Source organism: Cherax quadricarinatus, chromosome 9 (assembly GCF_038502225.1).
Source record: "Cherax quadricarinatus isolate ZL_2023a chromosome 9, ASM3850222v1, whole genome shotgun sequence".
Classification (NCBI taxonomy): domain Eukaryota; kingdom Metazoa; phylum Arthropoda; class Malacostraca; order Decapoda; family Parastacidae; genus Cherax; species Cherax quadricarinatus.
Genome location: NC_091300.1, coordinates 11,020,529 through 11,038,052, shown reverse-complemented (window position 1 = coordinate 11,038,052; position 17,524 = coordinate 11,020,529). Strand labels below are relative to the sequence as shown.

Sequence of the window (17,524 nt, the reverse complement as noted above, 5' to 3'; positions counted from 1 at the left end):
TACAAAGTTGGTGCTGGATACTCACCTGATGGCAACATGGAGTCCTGCCGCTTGCAGAAGTGTTACCAATATACTTTTCTTCTCGTTTTTATTTTAATTTATATAATTTTTACATTCTGATAATTACAATTTGTAGCAGTTCTTGTGATTTTATAGCCAATCTTCGTTTTGACACTGATATTAGGTACAGGTCCGCCATCACAAATCCGGCAATCAGTTATTCGGTTCCTTCAGTTATTCGGCACTAATTTTGGCTAGCATAATTTCAAATTTCCAGGGTCGCCACACCAACCCGCTGGTACTGTTTGGTGGCGCTACTTGCTGCATAAGTCATTCCAATTTCTTTTTCTCCATTTATTGTTTTAACCTGCTTACTTTTAGCCCTAGCCATGGTTCCAATGAATAAAAGAAATGCTTCTCATTATGTAAAGCACCAACACAGTACATTATCCATTAAAAATAAGGTGGCTTTGAAGCCACTGTCGGTTGCCATGAGCTCAGTCTCATGATGAAGGAGAATATGTTTTATTATTACGCTAATATCAACACTACAGCTTATTTGCCTATTACAACTGATCTAATATCACATAATAAACAATATAAATAACATAAAACATGTTAAATACTCCAGAATAAATAATATTTGGCATAACACCGAGCAGTTCGATGGAGGTACGAAGAGTATACGGTATACAAGTACCATTCTCCTATCCCTGTCTTGGGGCTTATATTAGAGAAAACGGAGTATAGCACAGGGCTAACTGTGATATACACTTGTACTGCACCATAAACCTAAAACAAAAAAGTTATTTTCTCTATATAGATTATCACACATAGCAGCATATTTGTAGAGAGCCTAGGATAACCCAAAAAAGTCAATGTGGCTTATTTCTAGTACCTGGCTTGGGTTAGCCATATATGATTTTTGGTAAATATTTGATTCCCAGCCAGGGTAGAAACATTAGGTGTGTTTCGTTACACTTGTTGTCTATGTTTACCCATCAGTAAATGGGTACCTGGGTGTTAGTCGACTAGTGTGGGTGTTATCCTGGGACACTGACCTAATTTTCTTGAAATACTCTGCAGAACAAGCTTTCAGCTGTCCTGATGTCAGCTAGGCCTGTATACCTTGTATGTCAACAAGTGTCTCCCACGTCAGGGTGACCCAAAAAAGTAAGAAAATCCCCAAAAAGAAAATACTTTCATCATCATTCAACACTTTCACCACACTCGCACATTATCACTGTTTTTGCAGAGGTGCTCAGAATACAACAGTTTAGAAGCATACACATATAAAGATACACAACATATCCCTCCAAACTACCAATGTACACGTATGTGTAGTAAATAAATATATTGTTATTATTATTATTATTATTATTATTATTATTTTTATTATTATATTATTATTTTCTCAGTTGTTTGTTGGGTTATCTTATTCAAACTTGGACAATGTGTGATGGAAAGATACTTCTTAACGTACACCAAAAATGAAAGAATTCAGACCATAAATAGCAGAGTTCACTTCTCAGCCATTAGCGGCCGCTTAGCGGTATATTTTTGTATGGTTTTTATGGTTATATTCCCATTTTTTCGGTCTCATTTGATAGAAAGAAAGAAATATTACAGAAATAAATATGATTTTGATTGCTTTCATGATGAAAAGTACCTTGAAATTGCGCTCACAGTAGTGAAGATGTTCTATTCTTTAGCGAAGCTCAAGAGTAAACAAACGACATCACCGTCCAATACCTATCCGCCTGCCAGTCTAAATTCCAATACGGCGTCAAGAATGGGTCGACATTATTTATACAATTATTACAATACTGCAGCAGTCTGCATAACAGTAAGTCTTCTATTTTTTTGTGAATAAAAATTCCAAATGGTAGGCAAGAGTAATATAAGAGGGGCCTGTAGCCGTGACTAATGAACAGAGAAAATGTTATTTTAGTGCCAGGGAGGTTTGCATTGTTTATTGTGGACCCTATTTTGAAAATGGCATTGTTGAAATCTGTGTGAAATCGGCCAAATTGCCAATTTCTGACCACTTTATTGGGTAGTTGAAAGAAGTGAATAGGTGGTTTCTTGTACTCAGTTGACAGACTAGAAGTCAATAAGTTTATTCAGTTATACACAAATACAGTTACATAGATTATCATACATAGTAGTGTATGTATAGAGAACCTAGGATAACCCAGAAAAGTCAGACAAAGTGACTTATTTCCAGTACCTGGCTTGGGCTTACCATATTTGATTTTTGATAAATATTTTTTTTTCTCGGTTGTTTGTTGGGCTATCTCATTGAAACTTGGGCAATGTATGATGGAAAGATGCTTCTTAATGTATAACAAAAATAAAAAAGATGGACGATAAATAAGGGAGTTCACTTCTCAGCCATTAGCCGTCTCTTTGCAGTATATTTTTGTATGGTTTTTATGGTTGTATTCTCATTTTTTTGGACTCACTTGATAGAATGGAAGATATATTACAGAAACAGACATGATTTTGATTGCTTTCATGACGAAAAGTACCTTGAAATTGAGCTCAAAGTAGCGGAAATGTTCGATTTTTGCCGATGTTCAATGAACTTTGTGTAAGTCAAGTTGGTTAATTTTATTAAGTGTATTCTAACCTAACCACTCTGTAATCCGGCAAACTCAGTAATCCAGTACACTGCAGGTCCCAATGCTGCCGGATTTGTGATGGAGGTCTTTACTGAAATAGTAATTAAATAGTAACAAACATACTGACAGGTGAACATTTTTGCCTGTTTTGGTCACATACTATTGTCTACTAATATTCAAAGTATTTATAGGTCCCAGCATTATTTTAGGCAAGCTGGAGTATGTGAAATTCCTTGAAACACGATGTAAGACAAGTGTCACTCCACTGCTAACAGTGCAGCAGTGAAGTGACACTTGATGATCGTGCACTGCTCCAGTGAACCTTGGCTTTATTTGTTCTCACTGTTACACAAAAACATGTCTGTCTGTCTGTGTGTGTCTAGCTCTGTCTGTTTATTTGTCTTTCTGTCTGCCTGTGTGTCTGTCTTCCTATCTTTCTGTCTGTTTGTCTCTCTTTCAGTCTCAGACAGAGAGCCACTCATAAACCAATATGTATTACAGTGCAGAGGCCTCACGTCTGATTCCTGGTCAAGTGAAAATGTGTATTACTTGCAGTCATGTTCATTATGCTTGATATCAACAAGCACAGAATAGTACTTCGTCTGGATTTTTTGGGTTATCCTATGTAATTTACACTATGTATAATAACTGTACTTAGGTGTACCTGTGAGATAAAGACAGAGATAGACAGAGACAGAAATAGGCAGAGACAGATAGACATAGACAGAGATAGAGATAGACAGAGATAGGCAGAGATAGAGATATAGAGACAGACGGAGACAGATAGATGGAGATAAAGACAGCCAAAGTCAATCAGCCAGCCACCCACCCACCCACCCAGCAAGCCAGCTGGCCTGCCGAACACATATTACACACGTTCCAGAATCATTTCTCTTTACTTAGGGAATAAGTTATACGACATTCTGGCAGGATGACACTACCAGTAATATCAAAATTGAAAAGATGTTGCACTAATGTTGCACAGGGGTTATTTTCAAGGATTTTGATATTTCCTCAACCACTTGTGGCCACATCCATCTCAGAGCCACCAAACTCTGGGTCAACATCCCTTTCCTCTTAAAAGGGGTGTTAATACGACATGGCATCAGTGAATCCCTGGTGCTTGCCACGCTGCTTGCTCTAGCCAGCGCTCAATTGAAATGGTGCTCCCACAAGGTACTAAGTAGTCTCAGATTTTTTAATACTGCACACACTGAATATTAAGACCCACTCTATACTGACCAGGCATCTCAGGCCAATCGTTCCAAATTTGGAGGCAGGAAAAATAAAAAGCTGATCTGCATTTGGAGCGCGAGCTGTGAAAATGTAGATCTATGTTTGGACAGTTGAAGGGTTAATAAGACTGACATGGTATTTGGAAAAATAAAGTAAAAATATATTCATTTTTAAACATAAAGGTTAATAATACATTTGCTGAAAGACAAGTTGAGGGGAAATTCTCAGGTAAACACCTGGACAGCAAACTAAAATTAATGCTCACATTCAGCACATTTTTTTTAAACACTGGCCATCTCCCACCAAGGTAGGATGACCTGAAAAAGAGGAAACACTTTCACTGTCACTCATTTAATCATAAAATAAACACTTTTGTACTTCCCCAGTACTTCTCACATTCAGGTAATTAATTTTTGTGTAAACAGTATGTAAGACTAATAACATAGCCTTTATAATGAAGAATGCTCATAAAACTCATTCACTAAATTTATAAGTTATCTTACCTCTCAAGGTGGTCTGACCCTTCTTCCAGTCCAGCAAGAATGCCTGATAGGAAACCATTTAATCCTGGTCTTAATCTGGGGCCTAAAGGAACAAAATGAGTTTCATAAACTGTCAAGAGGGCAGACCTCACATTCATTGCAGCACTGCTGAAGAGAGGGAATAAACCTGAAAAGTAGAAAAAATCACAAGTGAAAAAATCTCCAATAATCATTTCTTTTGCCAGTCTATGCAAGCTGAATTTCTTTCATTCCAAAATTTATTTGCTTACATTACTGTATTTTTGTGTTATATATTAGTCTCATCAGACAGCAAACTTGTACTCCTCTTGCAAACATGCTATTCCACATGTTTTGCTAATTTATCCCAAGTTACCCATCTATTCCAACCTAATTAGCATACCTATCCTTTCCCAATTCTGTATCTTCAAAGAATTATTATACTATGTTTGTGTTACCCCAATATTCACTTCCCAAGAATTAAAGCTTAGAAGTGATGCTCATATTGCTGTTTTACTCTACTGACCTATACTCCACTTCCAGAAATAAAAACATTATACAGACACTCCTCACTTAATGACCTTGTTTAATGACCAGATCTCTCTGACCAGATGATATTGTACACTGTACAAGAACTTTGGTCATGGAAACGGAAATGTGGCATCTCAGTGTTAGGTCATCTCCAAGACTACATATTTCATCTATAAATTTGTACTTTATTGTGCACCCCATACTACAAGACAGAGGTGGAAGCACAGCAGCATTTGGAAGTGGAAAGAATGGAAGAAGTACAAAAGAAGTTCACCATAAAGGAGGTTAGCTGATGTGACTGTTTGTTTACATTCCCTGTGTCTCTCTCATTTACATTGGCATCTGAGGGTGGTTGTTAGAAATGATTAACCTCAGTGAACAACGTATGTCAGTGGTTATGATAATAATAATAATAATAATAATAATAATAATAATAATAATAATAATAATAATAATAATAGGGGTGTTAATGTTGCAGTTTAAAAACTGGAGTGTAAAGCACCCTTCTGGCAAGACAGTGATGGAGTGAATGATGGTGAAAGTTTTTCTTTTTCGGGCCACCCTGCCTTGGTGGGAATCGGCCAGTGTGATAATAAAATAATAAATAATAATAATAATAATAATACAGTGGATCCCCGGTATTCGAAGGCATCGGTATTCGATAAATCCGGTATTCGATGCATTTTAACGCAAAAATTTTGCCTCAGTATCCGATTGAAAACCCGGTATTCGATACAATTCGTACGAGATGTGTCCATATGTGGCCTGAACTGCCCCGTGTGTGCCAGTGTTTACAAGCCAGCCAGTGTGTGCGTATCTAAGGATACATTCAGTACATTCCATATTATCACTGTTTTTGGTGCTTGTTTCTGCAAAATAAGTCATCATGGGCCCCAAGAAAGCTTCTAGTGCTAATTCTGTGGTAAAAAGGGTGAGAATTAGTATGGAAATTAAGAAAGATTTTGAAGGGTTTGGGGCTAACCCTGAGAAGCCTATGCCAGTTGTGGAATCCATTGTGCCTATTTCAAAAATTAAGGAAATGTGTGCACAGTGGGTTGAACTGCAAACCTTTATGGATGAAAATCACCCTAACACAGCTATTGCAAGCCGTGCTGGTGACTATTACAATGACAATGTTGTGGCCCATTCTAGACAAATCATAAAGGAACGGGAGGTACAGAGCTCTATGGACAGATTTGTTGTGCGACAGAGGTCCAGTGACTCTCAAGCTGGTCCTAGTGGCATTAAAAGAAGAAGGGAAGTAACTCCGGAAAAGGACTTGCTACCTCAAGTCCTAATGGAAGGGGACTCCCCTTCTAAACACTAACACCATCCACACTCTCCCCTCCTCCCATCCCATCAATCATCACCAGATCTTCATTAAAAAGGTAAGTGTCAATTATTCTATTGTTATTGTTGTTATTGTAATTATTCCATTGCATTAAACTTAATATTTCATGTGGTAAAATATATTTTTTCAAACTTTTGGGTGTCTTGCACAGATTAATTTGATTTCCATTATTTCTTATGGGGAAAATTGATTCGCTTTTCGATATTTTTGGTATTCGATGAGCTCTCAGGAACGGATTAATATCGAATACCAAGGGTCCACTGTAATAATAATAATAATAATAATAATAATAATAATAATAATAATAATAATAATAATAATAATAATAATAAATAATAATAATAATAATAATAATAATTCTGGGGTGCTTTAAATGTCATATATTTCATGTAGGTTTGGTAGCTCACCCAGCTACTAAACCTACACGAAATATATGTAGGGGTTAAATCCGAGTTGTATTGGGAAGATGGAGGGAATATTTTGAGGAATTGTTAAATGTTGATGAAGACAGGGAAGCTGTGATTTCGTGTATAAGGCAAGGAGGAATAACATCTTGTAGGAGTGAGGAAGAGCCAGTTGTGAGTGTGGGGGAAGTTCGTGAGGCAGTAGGTAAAATGAAAGGGGGTAAAGCAGCCAGGATTGATGGGATAAAGATAGAAATGTTAAAAGCAGGTGGGGATATAGTTTTGGAGTGGTTGGTGCAATTATTTAATAAATGTATGGAAGAGGGTAAGGTACCTAGGGATTGGCAGAGAGCATGCATAGTTCCTATGTATAAAGGCAAAGGGGACAAAAAAGAGTGAAAAAAAAAATTATAGGGGGATAAGTCTGTTGAGTATACCTGGTAAAGTGTATGGTAGAGTTATTATTGAAAGAATTAAAAGTAAGACTGAGAATAGGATAGCAGATGAACAAGGAGGCTTTAGGATAGGTAGGGGATGTGTGGACCAGGTGTTTACAGTGAAACATATAAGTGAACAGTATTTAGATAAGGCTAAAGAGGTCTTTGTGGCATTTATGGATTTGGAAAAGGCGTATGACAGGGTGGATAGGGGGCCAATGTGGCAGATGTTGCAGGTGTATGGTATAGGAGGTAGGTTACTGAAAGCAGTGAAGAGTTTTTACGAGAATAATGAGGCTCAAGTTAGAGTATGTAGGAAAGAGGGAAATTATATCCCAGTAAAAGTAGGCCTTAGACAAGGATGTGTGATGTCACCGTGGTTGTTTAATATATTTATAGATGGGGTTGTGAGAGAAGTAAATGCGAGGGTTTTGGCAAGAGGCATGGAGTTAAAAGATAAAGAATCACACATAAAGTGGGAGTTGTCACAGTTGCTCTTTGCTGATGACACTGTGCTCTTGGGAGATTCTGAAGAGAAGCTGCAGAGGTTGGTGGATGAATCTGGTAGGGTGTGCAAAAGAAGAAAATTAAAAGTGAATACAGGAAAGAGTAAGGTAATGAGGATAACAAAAAGATTAGGTGATGAAAGATTGGATATCAGATTGGAGGGAGAGAGTATGGAGGAGGTGAATGTATTCAGATATTTGGGAGTGGACGTGTCAGCGGATGGGTCTATGAAAGATGAGGTGAATCATAGAAATGATGAGGGGAAAAGGGTGAGTGGTGCACTTAGGAGTCTGTGGAGACAAAGAACTTTGTCCTTGGAGGCAAAGAGGGGAATGTATGAGAGTACAGTTTTACCAACGCTCTTATATGGGTGTGAAGCATGGGTGATGAATGTTGCAGCGAGAAGGCAGGAGGCAGTGGAAATGTCATGTCCGAGGGCAATGTGTGGTGTGAATATAACGCAGAGAATTCGTAGTTTGGAAGTTAGGAGGAGGTGCAGGATTACCAAAACTGTTGTCCAGAGGGCTGAGGAAGGGTTGTTGAGGTGGTTCGGACATGTAGAGAGAATGGAGCGAAACAGAGTGACTTCAAGAGTGTATCAGTCTGTAGTGGAAGGAAGGCGGGGTAGGGGTCGGCCTAGGAAAGGTTGGAGGGAGGGGGTAAAGGAGGTTTTGTGTGCGAGGGGTTTAGACTTCCAGCAGGCATGCGTGAGCGTGTTTGATAGGATTGAATGGAGACAAATGGTTTTTAATACTTGAGGTGCTGTTGGAGTGTGAGCAAAGTAACATTTATGAAGGGGTTCAGGGAAACCGGCAGGCCGGACTTGAGTCCTGGAGATGGGAAGTACAGTGCCTGCACTCTGAAGGAGGGGTGTTAATGTTGCAGTTTAAAAACTGTAGTGTAAAGCACCCTTCTGGCAAGACAGTGATGGAGTGAATGATGGTGAAAGTTTTTTCTTTTTCGGGCCACCCTGCCTTGGTGGGAATCGGCCAGTGTGATAATAAAAAAAATAATAATAAAATCCGAGTGGGGATGTGTAACAAGTGGCGTTCGACAGGGATCAGTCTTGGACCCGCTGTTGTTTATAATATATATTAATGACCTTGATGAGGGAATTACTAGTGATTTGAGCAAATTCGCCAATGACACGAAAATAGGTAGGGTAACTGATTCAAACGCAGATGTCACAAAACATCATGGGGTGTCCATAACACTAGCACTTGTAAGTTAAATAACGTAGAAGTTAGAAAAGGACTTGGGGGTTATGGCAAGCAGCAACCTTAAACCAAGACAGCAATGCCTAAGCATATGTAATGAGGCAAACAGATTACTGGGATTTATATCAAGAAGTGTAAGCAACAGAAGTTCAGCGGTTATTTTACAGCTTTATACATCATTAATAACTTCACAACAGCAGTAACAAACATTGATTGGCACACTGAGCTAGAAATCTATACAGATATTGACGAATGTATTAATAATTTTCTAAAAATGACCCAATACCTCTATAACAAGCACTGCCCTAAAAAAACTAAACAGATGACAGCTAAAAGACTGAACAGTCCCTGGCTAACACCCAGCATTCTCAAATCCATAAATACAAAACACCGATATGAAAAACGGTACAGAATGGGTCACATAACCAGAGACCAAACAAAACGTTACTCGTCAATCCTAACCAGCCTGATAAGAAGGGCAAAAAAATTGTATTATGAAAACAGATTATCCAACTTACGAGGTGATATAAAAAAGACCTGGAAAACCCTATCAGAAATTCTAGGAACAAAAAAGATATCACGAAATAGCAAAATAAAATTAGTAAAATCAGATGAACCCCAACTCCCACCAACAGAAACAGCAAACAGACTCAATGATTTCTTCTCCACTATAGGACAAAACCTTGCCAATAAAATCCCAAGCTCAGATACCCCACCAAATGACTACCTCACTGGCAACTACCCGAACACACTGTTCCTAGCCCCGACTAACCCAACAGAAGTCTCCCTTATTATCAACGCACTAAAAAACAAGGCAGGAGATTTAAATACCTTACCACCCTTTATATACAAAAAAGTGTCACAAGTGCTATCACCAATCATTGCAACACTCTTTAACAAATCCATTAAATCCTCCACCTTCCCTACAGTTCTCAAAATAGCAAGGGTCACCCCAATCCATAAAGGAGGAGATCAAACAGAGTTGAATAACTATAGGCCAATATCCAACTTACACCCTCTCTCAAAAATCTTCGAAAAATTAATTCATAAACGAATCTACTCCTACCTCATCTCCCAAAACACACTCAACCCCTGCCAATTTGGATTCAGGCCTAATAAAAATACTAATGATGCTATTATACACATGCTAGAACATATATACACTGCAATAGAGAGAAAAGAACTCCCACTGGGGATCTTCATTGACTTACGTAAAGCTTTTGATACAGTTGACCATGACTTGCTCCACATAAAATTGTCACACTATGGTATAAGAGGGCACTCCCTTAACTACCTAAAGTAATACCTCAGCAACAGAAGCCAGTATGTGTACACAAATGGGGCAAACTCTACCGCACAACCAATTACAGTTGGCGTCCCACAGGGAAGTGTCCTTGGCCCTCTTCTCTTTCTCCTATACATAAATGACCTACCAAATGCTTCGCAATTACTCAAACCCACACTATTTGCAGATGACACTACATACGTCTTCAATCACCCGAGCCCAGTCATGCTAGCCAATACTGTAAATACTGAATTACAGAAAATATCTACCTGGATGAGGACTAACAAACTTACACTAAACATTGACAAAACCTACTTCATTCAGTTTGGTAACAGAGCTACAGATGTCCCTCTTAACATAATGATAAACGGATCACCTATCACAAAGCTAACAGAGGGAAAATTCTTAGGAATCCACCTTGATAATAGACTCAAATTTCATGCACATATACAACAAATTTCTAAGAAAATTTCCAAGACCGTAGGCATACTATCGAAGATACGGTACTATGTTCCACAGTCAGTCCTCCTGGCCCTATATCACTCTCTTATTTACCCCTATCTCACCTATGGAATTTGTGCATGGGGCTCAACAACAATTAACCATCTCAGACCACTAATTACCCAACAAAAGGCTGCAGTCAGAATGATAACAAATTCCCACTACAGGCAGCACACTCCACCAATATTCAAAACACTCAACCTACTCGCCATACAAAACATCCATACTTATTACTGCACCTATTACATACATGGAACACTTAACTCTGATATTAACCCTCCCCTCAAGCATCTCCTTGCCAACCTCAACAGAACACATGACCATAACACAAGGCACAGATCACTCTTTGATGTTCCTCGTGTCCATCTCACGCTATGCAAAAACTCAATGCACATAAAAGGCCCTAAAATCTGGAATTCATTACCTGTAAATATAAAAGAAACACTACCTGCTTATAAATTCAAGTCTCTTCTCAAAGATCACTTACTCACCCAAAACCAAATAAATACTGAATAACTGAACCTTATAAATTGTATATCTTAAATGTTTCTCACAATTATATCACATAAATGTTAAACCTAAGACCCAATCTAATTTTGTTATTTTTTAAATACACTACCTAACAGAATACTCCATTCGACTGAATGTACAGCAATGCATGCAACCATATGACCTGTCTTTGTAATACTCATTTGTGCTTTATTGTTATCTGTGTACAATAATGTTTTATCACTGATTACATCATTGCTTAGTTAATCTTAAGCTAATTTTAAGCCAGCCCGTAATGCTATTTATACAAGTGGCTTTGGCATGCTGCTCTTACCTGTATTTTTTTGTACCTCTGTATGTATGCTCAAATTACTAAATAAATAAATAAATAAATGATGCCTCACCTAGATTACACAGCTCAGTTCTGGTCTCCATATTACAGAATGGATATAAATTCATTAGAAAACATTCAGCATAGCATAACTAAATTAATACATAGCATTAGAAATCTTCCGTATGAAGAAAGATTGAAGTCCCTTAAATTACATTCACTTGTAAGACAAAGAATGAGGGGAGACACGAATGAAGTGTATAAGTGGAAGATGGGCATTAACCCTTTCAGGGTCTGTCCCGTAGATCTACGGCTTTATGTTCAGGGTCCAAACCGTAGATCTACGCCAAAATTCTAGCGGCGTCAAATTTAGCACGAGAAGGCTGATAGGCCTACATCTGAGAGAATGGGTCTTGGTGGTCAGTGCGCACACTATAGAAAAAATCTGGACACCTTCATGGCATTGTGGGAATGCCGGCAAAGTAGCTTTGTTCATCATGCCTGGCAGCAAGGAAGCTCTCACTCCCCACTCGCTCTCTGGGTGAATTCTGACTCTCCTCTTCACAACTTACAGTTCTAAGACTGATGGAAGTGGAGCTGAAGAGGAATTCTATGGTTCTGAACCATATGATACCATTGTGCCAATTGGTACAATGGTACCATATGGTACAATGGTGCCATGTCATACAATGGTATCATATGGTACAATGGTATCATATGGTACAATGGTACCATATGGTACAATGTACCATATAGTACATTGTACTATATGGTACATTATACCATAGGGTACAGGGTACAGGGACCCTAATGGAAATAAGTCTGTCTGACTTTTTTGGGTTATCCTAGGTTCTCCAAACATATGCTGCTAAGTATGATATTCTATGTAACTTTATTTGTGTATACCTAAATAAATTTACTTATGATGCCACATGCGCTTGACTAAGTTTATTCAGGTGTACAGAAATACAATTACTACAAAGATTATCATACATAGCAGCATGTGTATAAAATCCTAGGGTAACCCAAAAAAGTCTTCATATCTAGAAGTATAAATAATAGAAGTCCTCAGGTTGTTCTTCAACTCTATATATCCTTGGTTAGGCCTCATTTAGACAATGCTGCTCAGTTCTGGTCACCACATTACAGAATGGATATACGTATATGCTCTGGAAAACGTACAGAGGAGGATGACAAAGATGATCCCATGTATCAGAAATCTTCCCTATGAGGATAGACTGAGGGCCCTGAATCTGCACTCTCTCGAAAGGCGCAGAATTAGGGGGGATATGATCGAGGTGTATAAATGGAAAACAGGAATAAATAAAGGGGATGTAAATAGCATGCTGAAAACTTCCAGCCAAGACAGGACTCACAGCAATGGTTTCAAGTTGGAAAAATTCAGATTCAGGAAGGATATAGGAAAGCACTGGTTTGGTAATAGAGTCGTGGATGAGTGGAACAAACTCCCGAGTACAGTTATTCAGGCTAAAATGTTGTGTAGTTTTAAAAATAGGTTAGATAAATACATGAGTGGGTGTGGGTGGGTGTGAGTTGGACCTGACTAGCTTGTGCTGCTGGGTCTGGTGCCATGCTCTGTCTTTGAGTGGAGGTGGCCAGACTGGGTGGGTCATTGGGCTAATTCGGGGGGGGGGGGTCATTGGGCTAATCCAGGGGAGGGACATGAACCTGCTCTGCATGGGTCAGTAGGCCTGTTGCAGTGTTCCTTCTTTCTTATGTTCTTATAGGGATCCCTGTATCTGTACCATATGGTGTCCTGTACTGTATGGTACCCTGTATCATATGGTACCCTGTGCCATATGGTACCCTGTGCCATATGGTACCCTGTACCATATGGTACCCTGAACCATATAGTACCCTGCACAATATGGTACCCTACACCATATGTTATCCTGTACTGCATAGTACCCTATACCATATAGTACAATGTACCATATGGCACCCTGTAACATATGATACCATGTACCATATGATCAACAGATGTTGGTGGCAGGAGAGACCAGCCAAGACTGAGTGAGTGGCGACGCAAGCTAGCTAATGACTATGCAGTTTCCGAGACAAAGCGCTTTGTCATCCACCTCAAGGAACATGTCGAGTTCCTGTACATTTGTAAATACAGTGGACCCCCGCTTAACGATCACCTCCCAATGCGACCAATTATGTAAGTGTATTTATGTAAGTTCGTTTGTACGTGTATGTTTGGGGGTCTGAAATGGACTAATCTACTTCACAATATTCCTTATGGGAACAAATTCGGTCAGTACTGGCACCTGAACATACTTCTGGAATGAAAAAATATCGTTAACCGGGGGTCCACTGTATATATAATAGAACATTACTAATATACAACATTTTTGCATATTTTTGTTGTAAACAATTATTGTAAACAAAATAATGATGAAAATATTAGTGTTTATTGTGTTGAATACAACAGTACCATATGGTACAATGAACCATATGGTATCATTGTACTGTATGGTACAATGTACCATATGGTACCATTGCACCATATGGTACCATTGCACCATATGGTGCATACAACCATATGACCTGTCTTTGTAATACTCACTTGTGCTTTATAGTAATCTGTTTACATTAAAGTTTTATCACTTATGTCATCATTGCTTAGTTCATCTTAAGTTAATTTTAAGCCAGCCCGTAATGCTATGCATAGTATAAGTGGCTTTGGCATGCTGCTCTTATCTGTATTTTTTGTACCTCTGTATGTGTGCTCAAATTTTTAAATAAATAAATAAATAAATAAATGGTACCATATGGTACCATAAGGTACCATTGCACCATATGGTACCATTGTATCATATGGTACCATTGTACCATATTCTACCATATGGTACCATTGTATCATATGGTACCATTGTGTCATGTGCCATTGTACCATATGTACAATTGTATTATATGGTATCATTGCACCCTATGGCACCATTGTACCATATGGTACTATATGGTACCGTTATATTCAACATAATAACCGCACTAATATTTTCTTCATTTTGTTTACAATAAACTTGTCAACAAGTTTTGTAAGGAATATAATGATAAACAAATTAGTGCAGTTATTGTGTTGAATACAATGAGTGTACACTTATACAATATACATTATATTGGTCTCACAGGCCACAAATGTTACTAGAAAAAGAAAAAAATTAGAAAAGAAATTAAAAAAGTATAAAAAAATGTAAAATAAAAAAAATGTGATTTTGCGGAAGTCACTGATGTTGCCGCCACCCGGTCATTTTGGGTCAACTTCCTGCCGCTGTATCTCGGTAAGTACTGATCAGAATTTTTTTTATTACCTTCACAAAAATATTATCTTTAATTCTGTAAGAAAAAATCTTTTTTTTTTTTTTCAAAATTTCTTGGACACTGATTTTGGCCTTGGACCCTGAAAGGGTTAACAAAGGGGATATAAATAAAGTTTTGAGGATATCCCTCCAAGAAAGAACCTGCAATAATGGATTCAAATTAGATAAGTTTAGATTTAGAAAGGCTATAGGAAAGTATTGGTTTGGAAATAGGGTAGTTGATGAATGGAACAGTCTGCCTAGTAGGGTTATCAAAGCTAAAACCTTGAGAAGTTTCAAATTTAGGTTGGATAAATACATGAGTGAGAGGGGTTGGATCTGAGTGGGACTTGCATGTGAGTAAATAGAATTATCAAAGCTTATTGCTTGGGTAGCGTTTATTCTGTTAGTGGGGTGGATTTGTGAAGGACCTGCCTAGTATGGGCCAACAGGCCTACTGCAGTGTTCCTCCTTTCTTATGTTCTTAAAGTGCCCCAGAGCGATTATGTATTATTATCATTACCATCGACATACCTTATTCACTGAGTTTAATCATTTCTAACAACTACCCTTAGATGAGAGAATGCAAACAAACAGACAAACACACCAGCTAACCCCTTTACAGTGAACTTCTTTTGTACTTCTTCCATTCTTTCCTCTTCCAAGTGCTGCTGCACTTCCAACTCTATCTTGTACTATGGGGTGCACAATAAAGTACAAATTTATATATAAAATATGTAGTCTTGAAGACTGCTTGATGCTAAGACACAGCTCTGCCATTTCCACAACCAAAGTTCTCACACAGTGTACAATACTGACTGGTCAGAGAGAGCTGGTCGTAAGTCCAAGTGGTCATTACACAGATAGGTCATTAAGTGAGGAGTGCCTGTATTTGTTAAGAAAGAGAAAGTTATCAATGTATTTTTATGGACATACTGTATAACAATTTATTTTACTCTATAAATGTCTGTCTAATGTTTCTTTTTGATAATCACATAGTGCTATAATATACAGTATTTATCTGTGGAATTCATGTTCTAATAAAGGCATTTCAATTGACAAGGTAAAAGAATCCTTTTAATTTTATTATAACCTTCAATTCAATAAAATTGCACACACACACGCACACTATTGTTAAATGGACATCAAGAGGACTGATCCCTATAAACCTGTCTCTCAGTCTAACTTTCAGTTTCAGCTACCCAGGGTGATCAGTGGAACTGTCTTGTTTTTTAAGATTTTATCCAATAATGGGGTCAGGGTGTTCATATTAATGATTTATAAAATGTACTGCCCCTACATTTTTAATGTGATTTTCCTGTGGTAACCAAGTCTTTCCCAAGTCTTTAGGGCTAAACTTCCTACTTGGTAGATATTTTTATTCCCACACAATACTAATCTATCACTTATGAAAAGAGTACTTAGGCAGCTTGCAGTCAGTGCAACTATGTCCTCTCTCTTTGACACTCAGTTTTCAAAAAAAATGTATAATCTTTACCACTGTTCCTTGTTCTTGTATTACATTTAATTTTGTTCCTTTCACTTTTTATAATACAGCAACCATTTACATAAGCTTGCTATGCCTATTCACAATACCACTCCTGTACCTACTCCAGTCTAAAGATAATTCTACATTTTCACTATGGTACTGTAAAATGAAATATACTTCATCATATGCATCTTCTTTTTCAGTAACCATATTCCATCCCAAATTAAAAGGGATGGAGCAGTTTAACAAGTCTCACATAGAAAATGAGGGCATAATATACAGTACATACCCAGTATCATTAAAAAATATGAACTCTTTATATTTAAAAAATAATAACCCATTATTACAAGTTGCTATTTAATTAACTAAAATGAATGAAAACCATGTCACCTCTTCAAAAACTGTGATATTGAACGTTGTACTTGATTTTTCTGCATCAGTTGTTTAATATTTTTTTTTAATTTTATTATAATTCATTATGTCACCCTTCAGTAACATTCCTAAAAACCCGAGATCCTGATTCAACCTACCTTGAACATGATCTACCTAGTCCACCCTCAAGCTCCAAGGGTCTGTTGCAAATCTATTGTCAGTCAAGAGTCCAACAAATATGCCACACAGGAGATAAAATAAGGTTGACATTTTATGGAAGGATAGATAGATGGACTGAGTGATGGATAGGTAAACAGAGATAGGTATATGAACACCAAGGGTAAGATATATTAATCCTTTGAGGGTCCATTCTGCAGTTCTACGGCTTTGAAGCCAAGGTCTGTGCTGTAGTTCTACGTGATGAGCTCAGCTCACTCAGAGATGAGCTGTCAGTGGTAAATTTGGGCTTAGATATGAGAGAATGGGTTGATGCAGTAAGTGTGCACCACATAAAACAAATCCTGCAGCATGCAGTGCATAATGAGAAAAAAAAAACGGCGATTGTGTATTTGGTTTAAAACAAATTTGCGGTGCATTTTCATATGGGTTTTATATTTGTATTCTTGGTTTCTTGGTCTCATTTGATAGAATGGAAGATATATTAAAGAAATAGACAAGATTTTGATGGGTTTTACGACTGAAAATAGCTTGAAATAGAGCTCAAAGTAATGAAAATGTTCGATTTTTGCTGATGTTCAAGAGTAAACAAATCTTGTCACACATCCAATACACATCAACTGGTAGGTCTGATATGCATTCACAAATGCAGTGATATTATTTATACAGTTATTACAATACTGCATAACAGTAACTCTTCTATTTTTTGTGTGAAAAAAACTTATTTGTGTGAATAAAAAACCAAAATGG

The 17,524-nt window shown here is 37.7% G+C and overlaps 1 protein-coding gene across 12 annotated transcripts in view; it reads right to left on the bottom strand.

The window, feature by feature from the left end:
- LOC128686219 (protein DOP1A) overlaps positions 1–17,524 on the bottom strand; it is a 234,706-nt gene that overhangs the window by 142,243 nt on the left and 74,939 nt on the right. For 11 of the 12 annotated variants that reach the window (XM_070083219.1, XM_070083220.1, XM_070083218.1 and 8 more), the window contains one exon: positions 4,364–4,529. The exons of the other annotated variant lie outside the window; for it this stretch is intronic. In XM_070083219.1, coding sequence (XP_069939320.1) covers positions 4,364–4,529 — 166 coding nt within the window. The remainder of the gene's footprint in view (positions 1–4,363; positions 4,530–17,524) is intronic. 12 annotated transcript variants of the gene reach the window in all.